General features: G+C 33.8%; 1 protein-coding gene across 1 annotated transcript; it reads left to right on the forward strand.

Annotated features, from left to right (window-relative positions):
- Positions 1-8,876: 8,876 nt before the first annotated feature.
- On the forward strand, positions 8,877-10,527 carry LOC147552111 (transcription factor MYB102-like). The gene is made up of 3 exons (XM_086668774.1): positions 8,877-9,123; positions 9,245-9,374; positions 9,569-10,527. The coding sequence occupies exons 1-3, from the start codon at positions 8,991-8,993 to the stop codon at positions 10,386-10,388; spliced, it is 1,083 nt and encodes a 360-aa protein (XP_086524900.1). The 5' UTR covers positions 8,877-8,990; the 3' UTR covers positions 10,389-10,527.
- Positions 10,528-16,982: the final 6,455 nt, after the last annotated feature.

A 16,982-nucleotide genomic window follows, 5' to 3' on the forward strand; every position in this document is an offset into this window, starting at 1 on the left:
ACATTTTCAAAACTACCCTTTACTTTTAATTAGTTTTACACTTCTATCAATGTTATTTCCAAGGAATATTATACATTAAATAGGGATAATTTGGTACAGTAATTTTAGTCATCAACATTAAGTAAGGTCTTCTTAATAAGTTCAATTTCCCAAAACTACAAACAAAATGGGACGGAGGGAGTATAACACAAATACACACGTAGAGACAAATTCTAGAAATTTCTTGACAGTTCGCCTTAATCAATCAATGGCCAAGTGTTCACTGTTATAGGTAACATGATGTCTTTATTAATCGATTAAATACCTTCATTATACATATCAATGCTAGTAGATATATAAAACATTAGAAATATAAGCTATAATAATAATGGTAATATGTCCACCACATATAGCCATTTTTTTCATCGTCCATGTCTCCATGAAACGTATTTTCTTAACCTAACATAAAAATACGCCCTGCATTTCAACAAATTATATTTTATTAGCACATTTAAATTTAAAAAAAAAACTTATTCAAGAGTTGTTGGAGCTGTTGGCCACCTCAAGGACAGATGAAATCCATGCAAAATTAAATTTTTTTTTTAATTTTAATCATAAACTAATCTCTGTGTATAAAACCCCCAAAAGAATCCACTAAAGTATTGTTAATATGCAACTTACCTTAATTAGAATTCGTTATACTTAAATAATCATTTTTATTTAAATTAATAGCATTAAATTAGTAGTCTAACATTGATATATGTGTCTCCATGAAACCCAACAAGGGAACAAAATTGGATCAAGAATCACTTTTATTGCATAATCTACTCAATAAATTAATTAAATACATCGATTAATTAAGATGTTATTATAATACTAATTAGACTACTAATTTATAATCTCGATTAGAATAATTTTTGTATGGTTCACAAGGATTTGTTTACGTGGTTTTCTTAGAATGGTTGTTAAAATTAGTCAAATATAATGGTGGCCACTGGCCAGGTTGCCAATGTAAAGCAAGAAAGCTAGTATAGGAGAGAGAGAGAGGAGGATGGTCAAACTAAGTAAGTTTAGTTCTTGAAGAAAATGAAAATGGGAGTTCGAATAAAATATGATTTGACCTAAACTTTTTTTTTTGTTAGTGGTGGTTGAGATAACACCTTTCAAACACATGTTTTTCAAAGGGTTCAAACTTAGGGTTCCACAAAACACTCAACTTATAAGAAATGATAAAGTTACAAAAGATTTTGACAAAAAAAGGTTCCTAGCTGATGTGGCGGGTGTGGTTTCAAACTTTGACTAAATCTAGGCCGTTGAGAGATGAAAATCACAACCGCCATATCAGCTGGGAACTTTTTTTTGTCAAAATCTTTTGTGATTCTAGCATCTCTCTTATGTTTGTGGTTTCCAAAAGTACTTTAACTTTGAAGGTTGCTAGCTTCAAAAACAACTTAAATCATGTGATCAAAGAGCAAAGAAATTAAGGGACAGTTTACTCGGGGGAACTCTTAAAATAGAAAGTTATATTAGTTCACTTGTAGATTTCGGTTTAAGTTATTGTTTTAAGTTATCACAGAAATGCTACATTTACAAAAAAAAAAAAAAAATTACACAAAATGATTCAGATTTAGTCAAATTTTGAAAAGAGTCTTGTCACATCATTTCGACAAAATTTTTATCAAATTTATGAACTTAACATCTCCTTTATAAAAGCTCAATAAATATAGACTTCACTTTCTCCAAAAATCGAACATGAAACTTATAAAATTTTGAAATTTATCAATCACTTGGACAATTAAATACTGACGAGTTTCGTTTTTTACATCTACAAAATTCTAGGCCTAACATAAATTAAAGTAGTGATTACAAAAGGCCGCGGCTTTGGGGAATAAAGAAAATTCTCCGGGGAATAAATTCTTGAGGGAATCCAGATTTTTTTTAAAAATCTCCGGGGAATAAATTTTTATGGGGAATACAAAATACATTTTTTTGAAAGTATTCCTCCATCTCATCTGTTCTCTCTGCCACTTCAATCTTCTTGACACCTCATCATCTTCTCCGGCGAAAATCGCCGCCCGGCGACCTTCTTCAAACATAAAAAAAAAAAAAATTAATTTTCTCTCTCCTCTCTCGCTCTCTAATTTTTTTTTTCTTTTCTCTCTCTCTAGAACAGATCTAGAGAGAGAGAGAGGTATGTTCTCACTAGATCTAGATCTGTTCTCACGAACAGACCTTCAATGGTCTGTTCGTGAGAACAGATCTAGAAAGAGACCTTCAAAAGAACAAGCCAATATTCTTAAATCAATAGAAGCCAGACAAGAACTTCAAATTGTAAACCACAACATCATTGTACTTTATTTGGTTTCTCAGCATCTGCTGGAAAATGGAGCTGCTGAAGAAAGAGTGATCTCTACAACTCCAGTTAGATTTGTTGGAGAACCAGACGACGACATTTCACCATTGGTGGTGTTCTTGTGTCTGCATGCTGCTTCATTACATAACTTGGCAAGTTATTTGTGTTGATGGTGTTTACAGCAATAAGCACTTGTCATTCATCAATAATGGAAGATTGACAAATATATTTCCTTCCAATTTAATTAGATTCATTTGCATGATCATTAGAATTGTTATTTTCTACATTTCCAGTGATCATTAGATTCATTTTCATGATCATTAGATCCAATTTAATTAGATTCATTTTCGTGAGAACAGACCTTATCTCTCTCTCTCTAGATCTGTTCTAGAGAGAGAGAAAATAAAAAAAAAATTAGAGAGAGAGAGAGAGGAGAGAGAAAATTTAAAAAAAAAAATTCTTTTTTTATGTTTGAAGGTCGCCGGCCGGCGACTTTCGCCGGAGAAGATGATGAGGTGTCGAGAAGATGAAGTGGCAGAGAGAGGTGATGAGATGGAGAAGCCTTTTTTATAGCATCATCTAAAATTAGAAGCCCCTTAGCAATAAAAAGAAACATAAAAAGTCAATCTTATTTGACTAGTTTTAAGAAAAGTCTTTATTCCCCGGAGAATTTTCTTTATTCCCCAAAGCCGCGGCCTTACAAAAGCAATAAAACCAATTAAGCACGCATATCTCAAAGAAATGAGACGGGGAGAGAAGATTGTTGTTGGGAAGTAGACGGCCCTCCTCACATCATTAAACATTGACGTGGCTAGCCATGTATGGTCTTGTTGGAAGAATGTTCTCGATGTGGTCCCCACTAATTCTTGGGATCAACTTAGGGTCCTACTAGAGAACACGTACTATCTTATAGTCCTTTTTAAATTAAATATTAACCCCTAAGAATCAATGAAATTTATGCATGTAGATCGTCATGCAAATCTTGCATGGGGATCGACAACTATCTAAATTTTCTCGAAAACGACCTTACTCTGTTATTTTAATTTGATCCCATCTAACAACTATATGGCTTCCACTTTATGGCAGCTTGGCTTCAATTGTGATCACCCTTATTAGGGCAAGGGTGATTGCATTTTCCAAGCTATCAAGTGTGACAACTAATAAGTTTTTTTTTAAAAAAAGACAACTAATAATTTCAGTGTAGCAGGAAGTCTATTGTTTGAATCCTATTAACATAATATACCCTTTTAGTTACAAATTATATTACTATAGATGCATGCGAAAAAGAAAAAGAAAAAGGCCTCCCAAAGTTCGAACTTCTCGTAACCTCCTATGTATAGGAATGAATAGGGATGAGGTGTGCTACCAACCCTTGACTGGAGCAGTAAAAAGTTTAGACTTTCGCTTTAGAGGTCAAGGGTTTGAGGCAAGCTGACAAATCGAAAGAACAATAAGAACGAAGTGTAGCCATTGAACTACAACATTGGTTTTCCAAGTTTTTTCACTACTTTCATATCAATAAACTTTCAATAGTATTCGACTTATCAGTATGATATTACCTTTCCATGATGGCCTTCTTGGCCTTTGAGACCGAAGCGAGGGTTTGCATGTTTTGTTTTGGGGTGACTTCGTAAGTAAATTAAAGTTGTTCGTTTACGAGCCATAAGTTGTTGTAGATGCTATTTTTTACCATATGGCAACACCAACCTTTGCGGGTTGGACTTCTAAATTCAAAAATGGGTTTTTAGTATATGACTCCCTATTTAGCTATATTAGGACTACGCTTTTAAAAACATTTTCGCTTAGGCCTTAACCCCTAAAATTTATTTTCCCGTCAAATAGTCGTTATGTGAGGAGCGTGCGAGTCACATGTTCGATGTCGGACAAAAATACACCCGTCCTAATCTCACGATTAGAAACATTTTTAGTCTATGACCCCCATTTATTTAGCTATGTTAGGACTACACTCCCAACCAAAATACCACTTGGAGCTTCACAACCGCCTATTTCTCAAGTATCTTCTTCCTCTCGACCATCAACTTCACAACCTGCAGTACATAAGGAAGATTGGCTAACCTACTTTGGGAGGAAACTAACGTGATGAAGGGTCTTGATCTGATCCTCCCTTTTGTAGTTGTTGGAACATCATTCCCAGATTGTCCTTCACCCCTCCAATGGTCATAACGCATCCTCTATAAAACCCAAACCTAGAACATGTCATTCACCTTCACTTGGAAATCTTCGGATATCTTGGGAAGCAAAAACAAGTGTTAGTCGATCGAGTCCTGTTATGACATATAAAACTCATCATGTTTACAAACCCATCATGTTCTTGGATGCCCTAAACAACTGACCAATAGGTCTAGTTGGTTTCCTCCCAAAGTAGGTTAGACAACCTTCCCTATGTACTGCAGGTTGTGAAGTTGATAGCTGAGAGGAAGAAGATACTTGAGAAATAGGTAGTTGTGAAGCTCCAAGTGGTATGTTGGTCGGGGGTGTAGTCCTAATATAACTAACTAATAATGGGGGTCATATACTAAAAATGTTTCTAACCGTGGGATTAAGACGGGGTATTTTGGTCCGAGATCGAGCATGTGACTTGCAAGCCCCTCACATAACGGTTATTTGACGGGAAAATGGATTTTGGGGGTTAACGCCTAAACGAAAATATTTTTAGAGGTGTAGTCCTAATATAGCTAAATAAATGGGGGTTGTATACTAAAAAAACCCTTCAAAAATTTAATGGTTATACTCCTAACCAAGCTTGTCAATAGCGAACTCCCTCCTTTGAGACTCCCAAATGGGAGCCCTTCGGGGGATGTTCCCAGCAACTGCTCGACAGTTAGTTTTGGGTGGATCCCTAAAAAGGATCCACTTTTTTCTCTAAATTTAAGATTTTTGTTTTTTGATATTTTTTCTTCTCCATTTTTTTTGTCAATCTCAACCGTCTCCCTAAAAATACTTATAAATAAAAAGCCAAACATATTTTGATTCAATAGCTTCAAAGTTAGAATTTGCAATTATAATCTCTCGGAAGTAAATCATAGACGTACAAAACAAAATAAATTTGGGTTCATTTTCTAATTTGAGAGTCTCTCTTAAAGTTCGAAATACAAGAAACTTTAAAAATGTAGAGGCTGACAAATAAAATAAGGGTTATTTTCCAAATGACCCCTACTCTTATCATATTTTCGCGTAGCCCACTATTTTCTCAAAAATATTCAGATGGCCTCCTTTCTCTGTTACCGTTAAATGTCCATTAACTCTCTCTCCTCCATTTCATCAACTCTCTCTGCTACGTCATCTCTCTCGCCACCTCATCATCTTCTCCGATAAAGTCGTCGACCGGTTAAAATTTCTGGCGACCTTCATACTTAATTTTTTTCCTCTCTCCCCACCTCACATGTCTCTTCTCCGGCGAAGGTTGCTGGTCGGTGACCTTCAAATACAACAAAAAAACCTATCCTCTCAGTGTTAGAGAGAGAAAGGAGATAATTTTTTTTTAATGTTTGAAGGTCGCCGGAGAAGAGAGAGGTGAGGTGGAGAGAGATAATTTTTTTTAAATATGAAGGTCGTCGGAAATTTTGACTGGCGGCTACCTATCAGAGAAGATGACGAGGTGGCGAGAAAGATGACGTGGCAGGGAGAGGTGATGAGATGGAGGAGAGACAACTAACGGGCATTTAACGATAACGGAAAAAAGAGGTCTTCTGAGTATTTTTGATAAAGTAATGGGCTACGCGGGAAGTTGATCATAATATAGGGCCTATTTGGGAAATAACCCATGAAATAATGGGTAGACATGTGCACTTAATAAGTAATGGGTCGACGCTGCACTTAATAAGTAATGGGTATGTCCACCACCCTTTGGTGTAACACACCCCTCTTACATCCATGAGGTCGTGGGACCGAGTCCCGGTGGAAGCAGTTTGGCATCCAGATTTATCCCGTGTAATTTAGGCAATATATAAAGTAAATATTGTAATAAATTGAGTTATTTCCCAAATGGCCCCCTTTTTTCCGTTATCTTTAACTATCCGTTACTCTCACTCCTCTATCTCATTTCTCTGGCAGGCCAAATTTTTGTTTTTTTTTATAGAGAGAGATATGGGAATTTTTTTTTTGTTTGAAGGTCGTCGGCGGGAAATTTGACCGGCCGGCGACCCCTGCCGGAGAAGACGATGATGTGGCGTCTTAAGTGACTTGGCAGAGAGAGGAAATGAGGTGGAGGAATGAGAGTAACGGACAGTTAAAGATAACGGAAAAAGGGGGACATATGAGAATATTTGCTAAAGTAGGGGGATAGGCAGGAAGCTGGTCACAAAGTTGGGGGCCATTTGAAAAATAACCCTGATAAATTTGTCAGACTTAGCCTCTTTCATATTGTCTAGTTTTAGGCCTCTTTCATTATGGTTTAAATTAGGCAGTTACTGTGCTCATCATATCTTCATGATGTATTAACGTCTTGTAACGATTAACGTAGATCGCAGTTGATTTCTCAAAACAGAAAAAAAAGTAATGGATAGACAACAAAGTCCAAAACAGAAAACACCAAATCAACAAAAATGAAATTTTTCGAAAGTAAATATTATTTTTAATCTTTGTTGTCTGGTCACATTTTATTATCCAACAACATATCAATCCTGGCATTATCAAATTATTTGATAGCCAGACTGATCCAAATTAAGAAGTAGTGAGATTCGATTGGTTTTAACAAAAAAATAAGAGAGATTTGGCTGGGGAAGGATTACATATTTTATGACAATCAAAATGAAAGATTTGTTTGGACGATAAAGCCAAAACAAAAAGAAAAAGATGGAACAAATGTTATATTTAATTATTGTGAGAGAGATAAGGGAATCGTAGTTAAGACTTTCAAACAGTGAAGGTAGGTCCTCTTCCTAGATACACCACAAACAGTACCATAACAGGACAATATATGAAGTTTATTAACCTATCTTCACGAAAGAAACCTTCTATAATTTAATTTGCATGGATCATGGATCCATGCATGCTGTCTCAATAAACCAATCAAATAATGCAAAATTAGTGTAAATCCTATATATGACCTTTGGTTTCCCACCAAGCATCTTCTTTGCCATTTCTCATAAAATTTATGCTAGAATTTAATTATATATGGTCAAGGTTTGTTAACAAGGAGAAAATATTTACACATTTGACAGAGTGATGTTAGGCTTACACAATTGAAATATAAACTCGGGTCGAGATTATCTAAGGTTTTTTTTCGAAATCGTGGATAAGTTTTCTCGCAATGTGGGCCATCCTATTCATCAAAAAAAGAACCTACGGACACGTAACACTTCTATAGAAATTGAAAAAAATTTAAAAATGCAGTTCGAATCAGTCTACACTATATACGTGGAAGTAGTGCATACTTTTAAAATATTGGAGTAGTTTGTATATTTCTATGTCCAAGTTATGAACAAATAATACAACTAACGGGAGTACTACAATGACAAATCTTCGACAAATTTTTTGACTTAATGACTCATTTCCACTAAATTTTTTTTTCAAAACTTGACTTTGATCTAGACCGTTCTTTTACCATGTAACTCATCAAGTTAAAGATTTTGTCAAAAATTCTTTGTACACTTACCATTTCCCTACAACTAATCCTCCCAAAGTTAAGCTGGTAATGATCGGTTCGACCAGTACTTGTTAGTTTTTTGGTAATTAAATTACAAGTTTGTGAATTCAACTACAACAAAAAACAACAATTTTGATAAATAACGACATTGTTAATGTTTATTAGACTAGAAGAGCCATTAAACGATTCAAAGTACGTAGGTTGGTTAAGGAAAGAAGAAATGAAAGTTTATGGGTGAATTGATAACACAACTAATTGAACCCTATATTTCCCACAAACATCTTCCTAATAAAAGCAGATTTGAGGGCCTTATACAAACAAAAAGGGCAGTAAAGGACGGTATCAAGAAAAAAAAAAGACTGCCATTTATTATTGTAAATTATTTCGCAGGTGGCGTTTTCTTATTCGTCAAATTAATCAAATATACCCAACCAATAGAGGTCAAGACACGTAATACCTCGGAAGAACTAGCCGCCAGCCAGATTGAGAACGAGCCGCCGAATCTCTCAACTAAAATTTGAAGCCATGCACAACAATGAGAGAGAGAGAGAGAAGCAGAATAAATATACAAAAAGTTAGAGAGAGAAAGTGAAGAGCAATTTGTGACATACATGATAGCGTCAGTTAGAGGATAATATATATACGTGTTACAATTACGATGGCGACAGTTAATATAAATCCAGAAACCGAAGCAAGAGAGAACCTCGACAAGGTGAAAATAAATACGGAGTATTTAACTGTAGATATTTTGAAGAAATCGATGTCGTCTTAGATCCCTAGGATTAGTGACACGTTGGTTTTGTCTAAAAATTGGCCGGTACCCAATCCCGTTGACTCCTCTTTATGTCTAATCTTACCCCCTTCTGACTTTTTACATCTCTCCTTGTCTGTCTCTCTCTCTCTATATATATATAGACTCCAACTCTCTATCCCAACATAACACACTATTCTCCTTCTTCTTCTTCTTCTTCTTAACAAGTAATTTACTCTTTCTCTCTCTACATCTCCACACTCTTTCTCTCTCTAGAGCTCTAAGTACATTAAGTTACAATGGGAAGAGCACCTTGTTGTGATAAAAGTGGACTAAAGAAAGGACCATGGACACCAGAGGAAGATAAAAAACTTATTGATTATATCCAAAAGCATGGCCATGGTAGTTGGAGGACCCTTCCCAAAAATGCTGGTTAGTACATATATGTATATATATATTTCTTCTTAATGACTACTCTTTTGTTAATCCTTAAACATATATATGAGTCTTTTATAGAGTAATTAACATTTTATTTTTTGGTCAATTAATTAAGGTCTAGAAAGATGTGGAAAGAGTTGTCGTCTTCGATGGGCTAATTATCTTCGACCTGATATCAAGAGAGGAAGATTTTCATTTGAAGAGGAAGAGACTATAATTCAACTACATAGTGTATTAGGCAACAAGTAAGTGATCAAATTTCTCTCTTTTTTAAAATTTGTTCTTGTGTTATTTTCATTTGTATTGGACTAGTTACCTAATCTATGAAAATATAAGTCAATAATCTTGAAACTCAAGTACTAATTATACTTTACTTGTATTATTAAAACAATTAATTAATTAATTAACCTTTTTTTCCTTTGTTTTTTCAAATCATTAGGTGGTCTACTATTGCTTCTCGCTTGCCTGGAAGAACTGATAACGAAATCAAGAACTACTGGAATACCCACATTAGAAAAAGGCTTTTGAAAATGGGAATTGACCCAGTAACTCACACTCCACGTCTCGATCTTCTTGATTTATCTACGATTCTTCGTTCATCTCTATGTAACCAATCTCAACAACTGATAAACAACATGTCTGGATTACTTGGGCTTCAGTCTCTAGTTAACCCCGACCTCATGAGTTTACTAACAACTCTTATTTCTTCTCAACACGAAAAAACCGAGTTTGTTCCACAAACTTTACAAGAAAACCAACTTCCAAAACCTCAAATGATGCAAACCCATTTTTCATCTTTTCAACCCAACCAACTCCATAGTCAAGTTCAAGAAACTCCAATGTCTACTACGTCAAATACTACTCCTTATAATATGCAACTTCAATGTAATACACATGAATCAAGTTTAAACACAACCAACTTCAGTTCTCAAAATTCACAACAAAATCATTGGAATGACAATGTAGTTCTTTCTACAAATTTGATGGACAATTTTGCTCAACAACTAAATCAAGATTATGGGTCATCAGATCAATTCTTAATGAATTCTTTAGCTGAAAATACGAATTTTCAATCTAATGACTTCTGTAACCAGGATTTTGGTTTTACTTCAGTTCTTTCAACACCTTCATCAAGCCAAACTCCATTGAATTCGTCGATGTACGTGAATAGTAGCACTGAAGATGAGAGAGATAGTTACTGTAGTGACTTATTGAAGTTCGAAATTCCTGATATTTTGGACATAAATGGATTCATGTAAGCATTGGTCGTATACTTCGTAGTATATCGGGTGTGTATGGATAATGTAAAGGCCTTTTAAGGGATTTGTTGCAATTTTTTTATAGTTCATTGTATTAGTTAATTAAGCGACAATTTTTACCATATATATATATATATATCAAAAGAAGTTTGCTGTATAGTTCTTGTTTATCATATTAATACATGGTATTAATGGACTAAGCTTTTCTTTTATGTGCAACCCTAATTTTTTTAATGAAAAAGCTTTCAGGCTGATTAATTCCTCCTACATTTTTATTGCTAATAATACCATGCTTTAATTAATGATAAAGGAGAAAAGAAGAGAATAAGGAAAAGACCAAGAAGAAAACAAATATACAGGAGAATGGATTGAAAATTCTTTAAGAAAATGTATGGAATGCATGCATGCACATAATAAAGATGCAGTCAATCCCAACTGACCAATTCATGAAAGCATTGTCTCAAGTAATTACCCAAGTAGTTTCGACCATCAAAGTGCCGGACTTAAGACAGACTCATACCCATTGGAGCGTTAATGAGCCTTGGTTCTCTTCTACCTTTTTCTCGGATTGAATTTTCAATTGGGATGCAGTATCTTATATGTAATTTTCCTTGTTTTTTCAGTATTTTCCATTTCCCTTTATAGTTGCAACCTTAGCAATTCCTGAATACAATTCTATCTTCTTCCAAAAAAAATGTTGATATACAAAGAAAAAAGTCATAAAAGGGTTGAGAATGGTTAAAAGGAGTCGTTTTCTTATGTACATTTATTAGCCCAAGTTGCATAACAACAATACTTCTTGGTTTTTTGCCCGACAAAAAGTAGTCCGAAAGGCCGGACAAAAAGTAGTCCGAATGACTGGACAAAGCTAAATGTGAACATGACGTCATCATGCCATCAACAATGACCTGGTCGGGCCATTCAAAATGCTTTTTCATACATTTTATAATTATATTCAACGCAAGGGAATTTTTCTTTTTTTTTTTTGGAAATTAACTACGATGTAAGATAGTCATTACAATGGCGTTGATACATCAAAGATGTGATAAACACGATAACCGCCAAATTTAACAAGAACAAGCTTAAAGCACAACTAAACTATGGCCTAAAGCCCAACTAGACTATGGCCTAAAGCCCAACTAGACTATGGCCTAAAGCCCAACTAGACCATGGCCTAAAGCCCAACTAAACTATTTCTCCCGGATACCTCAATCTGAGTTAACTTCAAGATTCTATAGGCACCCTTTGCATTTTCTTGTATTTTTCCCACCACATGTTTGAGAAACAACTGTGGCCGTTCTGGTTAAATGGATAAGGTATTGGCTCTTCCTTTAAATGTACAATCATTATCCCACTGCCATAGCTAACCTAGTAGTGTATGACTAGTATCTTTGTTAACCATCATCTCATGTGGAACTTCTGACCAAAAATGATCTCTTTCATTAATACAATCGAGGAAGTCTTCTAAAGATAAACATTCATTGCGTAATGGTGCCCCTACCTTTACCCTGTACTCATCATAGTCTCCGTGTTGGGACTACGTTGTTGAGTTTTTGTTGCTCTTCTCCTATGCCTACTAACATTTTGGTGTGGGTGATTGATTCCCTTAGGACATCCTCGGTTAATGTTTGCTTGCCTACGATTTGCGTTGATATTCAAATTGTTAACCAACATCTCGTAAATCTCATTCATCTGCGGAGTTAACCCATCAATCGTTGTTTATAAGGATATATCTGTCGATCACTGTCAATGGCTTTGTTTTTAGCCATCTTTTGCCATTGATCCAGGAGAAACCTTATTCTAATGCCAACATAGACAACGAAAAAAAAATCGCTTGAGTTTTAGAACGTCCGCTTGAACTCGCAAGCATAGATAAGTATCAAAAGATTGAGAAAATGTTGATTTATTAATTGAATTGAATGTCTAAAACTTGTAGAGCAACCCTTTATATGTTATTAGGATTTCCAGATCCAAAACAACTTCTAACTAAAAAAAAAAACTTTTTAAAGAAATGAAATTGCAGAATTTCCGAAAAACAAGGTATTGACGAAAAATAAAAATAATCATAAAAATACCGTTTTGAAGGCCTAAATGATGAGAGTTGGACTCTAAAACTGGCCAGTCTCTTGCGCAACAGAAGATTTTTTATCAGAACGCCGCTTCACATTTTACGTTCCGAAATTCGTACAATACCAACATCAACAGCTTTGATTTGGCACTATAACCCTCTTTTTTGGCAACAACGGCACTATAACCCTCTTTTTTGGCAACAATTACTTGGTTATGTTTGATATCGATATTTGAAGCAAAAAAAAAAATGAAGCAAAAAAATTTGATATTGATATTCATATACGTGTCCTCCTCAGACGACTATAAATTCCGACAGGACAATGATAGTAAACCACGTATAAAGTTCTCCCTTCAAACAAATTCAAATTAAAACACATTTAGAATGACTGAAGACAAGAAAATACAGTGGTTCTTTCTCTTGGGGTGATGAAATTAATCATGGCTTCGAACTCCACTAAGGTTGTGTTTGATATCAGGAAAATAATTTCATGAAAATGAAAGAGTTCAATGGAAAGTCTTCCACATAATTTATTCCATGGAAATAAGAATTCTTTCGTTTGGTAGTCATTTATTCTTCTGCGGAATTACGAACTATGTTATTTGGTTGTTCTACTAATATAATATTCAATTAAGAACTTTTATTCACTCTTTATGTAGTCAAAATGACATTGTTACTTTTATGTTGCCAAAATTACATTTTCATCTTTATGTTTTCAAAATTACACTTTTACCCTTATATTTTCAAAATGACAATGCATGGATAAAAAAGAGATTTTACTAATATAAAAGGGTAAAATTGTCATTTTAATGTAAAGGTGTGGACATGTCATTTTTACAAGATAAAGGTAAGAATGTCATTCAGACCACATAAGGTTAAAAATGTCGTTTTGATATTATGAAGGGTAAAAATGTCACTTTGGCAACATAGGGGTAAAATATCTATTTGATATTACAAAAAGATAAAAATGTAATTTTGGCTATAGAAAGTTAAAATGTCATTTTGGCAACTTTGTAAACATGTTAGTATTTAGTAAGAAGGACAAAAATGTCATTTGTTCAATGTATAAGTAAAAGTTTATTTTGCTAAATTTTATCCGTAAAAATGTCATTTTGAACATATATATGGAGATAAATATTAGGTTTCAAGTATCTGAATATATTAAAATATTTATATTTTTTTTAGTTTTCTATGGAAACTAATTCCGAGAGGGGAATAAGGAATTTAAAATAGATTATTTCATGGAAATAGATTCCGTAGGGAATTAAAGCCATTGAAATATGGAATTATACTTCGTATCAAACGGTGGAAATACCTATTTCTATGGAAATTCTTTTACTTCCATGGAAATAAGATGTATCACACACACCTTAATTTCTTTCCTTTCTCTCTAAAGGTGATGAAAAATAAAAATCGATTTTGAAGAGTTTAAAATAAAAATTGTTTCTCCAAAGGTTGTTGCCTGACGGGGCCAAGAATTAATAAAAGTTAATTCTCGAGGGATTCACGACCATATCAGATTTTTGTTTCATTTCTCTGCCAGCCGAGACACAAACAGGAGGTCACTTCGGCTTTCTTATCATTTTTTCGATTACTTAAACGTAATTCGTCAACTTCTGATTCGAAAACAGAATCAAATCAAATATTTATAGCGGAAGTTTCCTCGGTTCTGAGATTTCTTTTGCCACCTAGAGAAGTCAACAACGTATTCCATATGGACACGAATCCTCATGACCAGAAATACAGATAATCCCAAGTTTAAAATAAAACACGTATAGTTGACTTAGATTTGTTCTAATTTTTTTCATTCTAAAACGTATATTAAGTTTGAAGATTGACTAATTACATTTTCTTTATATCCAGCAGTCTGGTAGTACTTCCCCTCATTCTAATTAATATTGATTTCTTCATTCTAATCTGAAAGAATCTGAACTAGTAATCACCATGAGAAGAGCAACTTTTATTGTCATTTTGATTATCTTCTCCGTCTTCAACCTTCTTGCAGCTCCATCAATATCTACTTCCCCCACATTGGTTTCAGGTAATTAGTCCATTTTTACTAATTATAAGCTTAATTATGATTTCTACTGGTTTTTATTGAGTTGGTACTAAACTTCTTTTTATATGGTTCAGCTGATCAAAAAGTAGAACCTCATCAACAAAACATACACCTTCATATGTCTACTAAAATAGGAGGTGGAGGTAGCCGTGGAGGTGGCGGTTCTAGCAGCAGTGGCGGTAGTTCACGTGGTGGAGGTGGAGGTTCTAGCAGTCGTGGTAGCGGAGGTTCTAGTAGTACTCCTACAAGAGGAGCTGGAGGCGCGGGTGGTGGCGTGTTATATACCGGTGGTGGTCGTGGGGGTTCTTCAAATAATGGTGGTGGTAAATCCATTAACCCATTTAAGGGGGCATTTGGGGCTATAGTTGTTTGTTCAGGGTTGTACCTTATTATTTCAATTCTTTTTTAGTAAAAAATTCTTGACTGTAAGTTATTCGCATATTTGTTCTGTAAATGAAAAATAATAATTTATGATTTTTTTACTTTAAATTATGTTGTTTGAATCGATCAAGTAGTTGTATAGATCTTAGTGAGACCAATAAATGTGAAAACATTCTACTATCTCGTGGAATATGTGAAAAATTAAGGCCAGCGCTTTGGGGAAAGCTAAATAGTTTCCGAGGTGTGAAATTTTAAAGGGAATATGTATAATTTTAGAGATTTTCCGGAAAAATAAATTTTAAGGGGAAATAAAAAAAAACACTCCACCTCACCTCAATCTATCTCCACCTCACCTCACTCTATCTCCACCTCACCTCACTCTCTCTCCACCTCACCTCTTTGTCTTCTCCGATTTGGTCGCCGGCCGGAAAAATTTTCGGCCGGCGACCATTAAGAAAATAATTTTTGAGTCTATAGACCAAAAATAGGGTCCTAATAGGAGATTTAATCCTCTATAATCCTAAAAAGGATTTAAAAACCAAATTAATCATCATAAAAGAGATCTAGTCCATTTGTATTCATCTCGAGAGAAATATCAAATCTCTATAATATTTAATCCTTATTAATACCTATTATAACCTTTCCATATATTTTGTAAACGTATTTTGCCAAAATAATCATGTATATATCATTTCCTTAATTGTCTCCATCTTTCTCTCTCCAATCAGAATTATAATGAAAGAAATATTAACAAATCTAATATGTATAGTATATCTCATTTTCAAGAACATTAACCTAGTTGTTTAACCACTATTAACATCAGAACTCTACATTCATCTCCATTAAACTTTTTCGAAGATCAATTCTTGAAGGTAATTATTTTTGCTAAAATCATAATGAGAACATTCATTTGTAAGATTTCGTTTTTGTTTTCATGTATTTGATATTACTGTTTTGTATTTAGATTCATTTTTAAGATCTAATAATTAATTTTTTAAACTGTATCAAATTGTTATGTATTATTTCTGAAAAAACGATTCAATTGTAGATCTTTCTCATAATATATATTTCCATCTTTGATAGATCTGAAATGGAAGTCTAAACTTCTCTCTCTCTCTCTAAAATTTTAATATCAATAATGAAATCTTTGATCTTTATATCATATTTAATGTTTTATTGAATCTAGGTATGTTCTATATCTTTCAATTTTCGTGGTATGTATCTTAAGATTTTCGTTTAATCATTACTGAAGTTTTTTTCAGATCAGATTCATCTTCACTGACGGACTCAGTTTTGCGGTATATACGCGTACTTTTTTCACAAAACAGTTGCCGTTTATAGTACAATAAATGTTCCAAAAATTATATGTAATTTATTGCACATTATACATATTTTTTCACATAACAGTGACCTTGTGATTCGAACTAACGTTATGTTTGTCTTCTAACACATTATGAAGTTTAACAAACAGTATGCATAATTTATTCCATTATACATGTCGTTTCTAGTAAATTGTTTGTTTTGTTAACAAATGTATATGTTTTCTTTTTGCAGTTTTGTTGTTACTTATGGAATTTGCTACTGAAGTTGGTCATTTGTTTCCTGGTGGTGCAAAATCATTTGGATATGCTCTTCGACAATATAGTGTAAATGTTGTTTGTCCTGCTCAAGACTACATATGCTCTTCGACAATATAGTGTAAACGATTTTTTGTAACAGAATGTAAACGATGTGTAATGTAAAAGAAATTATGTGTTATGTAATAGAAAGTATGTGTAATTTACTGAACAAGACCCAAATACATTTGATAAATTACGTTGTATACTTGACTAATGATGGTTTATTCGTCATAAATAATACATAATTTACGTATTTGTTTCATAAATTGTATTCGATTTGTATTTATGTATGAGTAAAAACGAAAACAAATGCTGCTTTAATGTTCCCAGAAAAATATACTATTTCCAAAACTGAAAGTTAAGTGAGAGAAAGTGATATATATGTTTTGTATATTAACCCCCAAATCACGCTAAATTGATCCTAGATTGATTCAGATAATAGGAAAGAGAAAATTTGATTTCCAAAT

Source organism: Eschscholzia californica, unplaced genomic scaffold, assembly GCF_041429995.1.
Source record: "Eschscholzia californica isolate CP2 unplaced genomic scaffold, dmEscCali1.0.p SCAF_3, whole genome shotgun sequence".
Taxonomy (NCBI): Eukaryota; Viridiplantae; Streptophyta; class Magnoliopsida; order Ranunculales; family Papaveraceae; genus Eschscholzia; species Eschscholzia californica.

What these genes read in the sequence shown, in the direction of transcription:
- LOC147552111 (XM_086668774.1), top strand. Translation starts at nt 8,991, where the DNA reads ATGGGAAGAGCACCTTGTTGTGATAAAAGTGGACTAAAGAAAGGACCA. An exon ending in GACCCTTCCCAAAAATGCTG is followed by an intron (nt 9,124 to 9,244) that starts GTTAGTACATAT and finishes CAATTAATTAAG; the next exon opens with GTCTAGAAAGATGTGGAAAG. An exon ending in CATAGTGTATTAGGCAACAA is followed by an intron (nt 9,375 to 9,568) that starts GTAAGTGATCAA and finishes TCAAATCATTAG; the next exon opens with GTGGTCTACTATTGCTTCTC.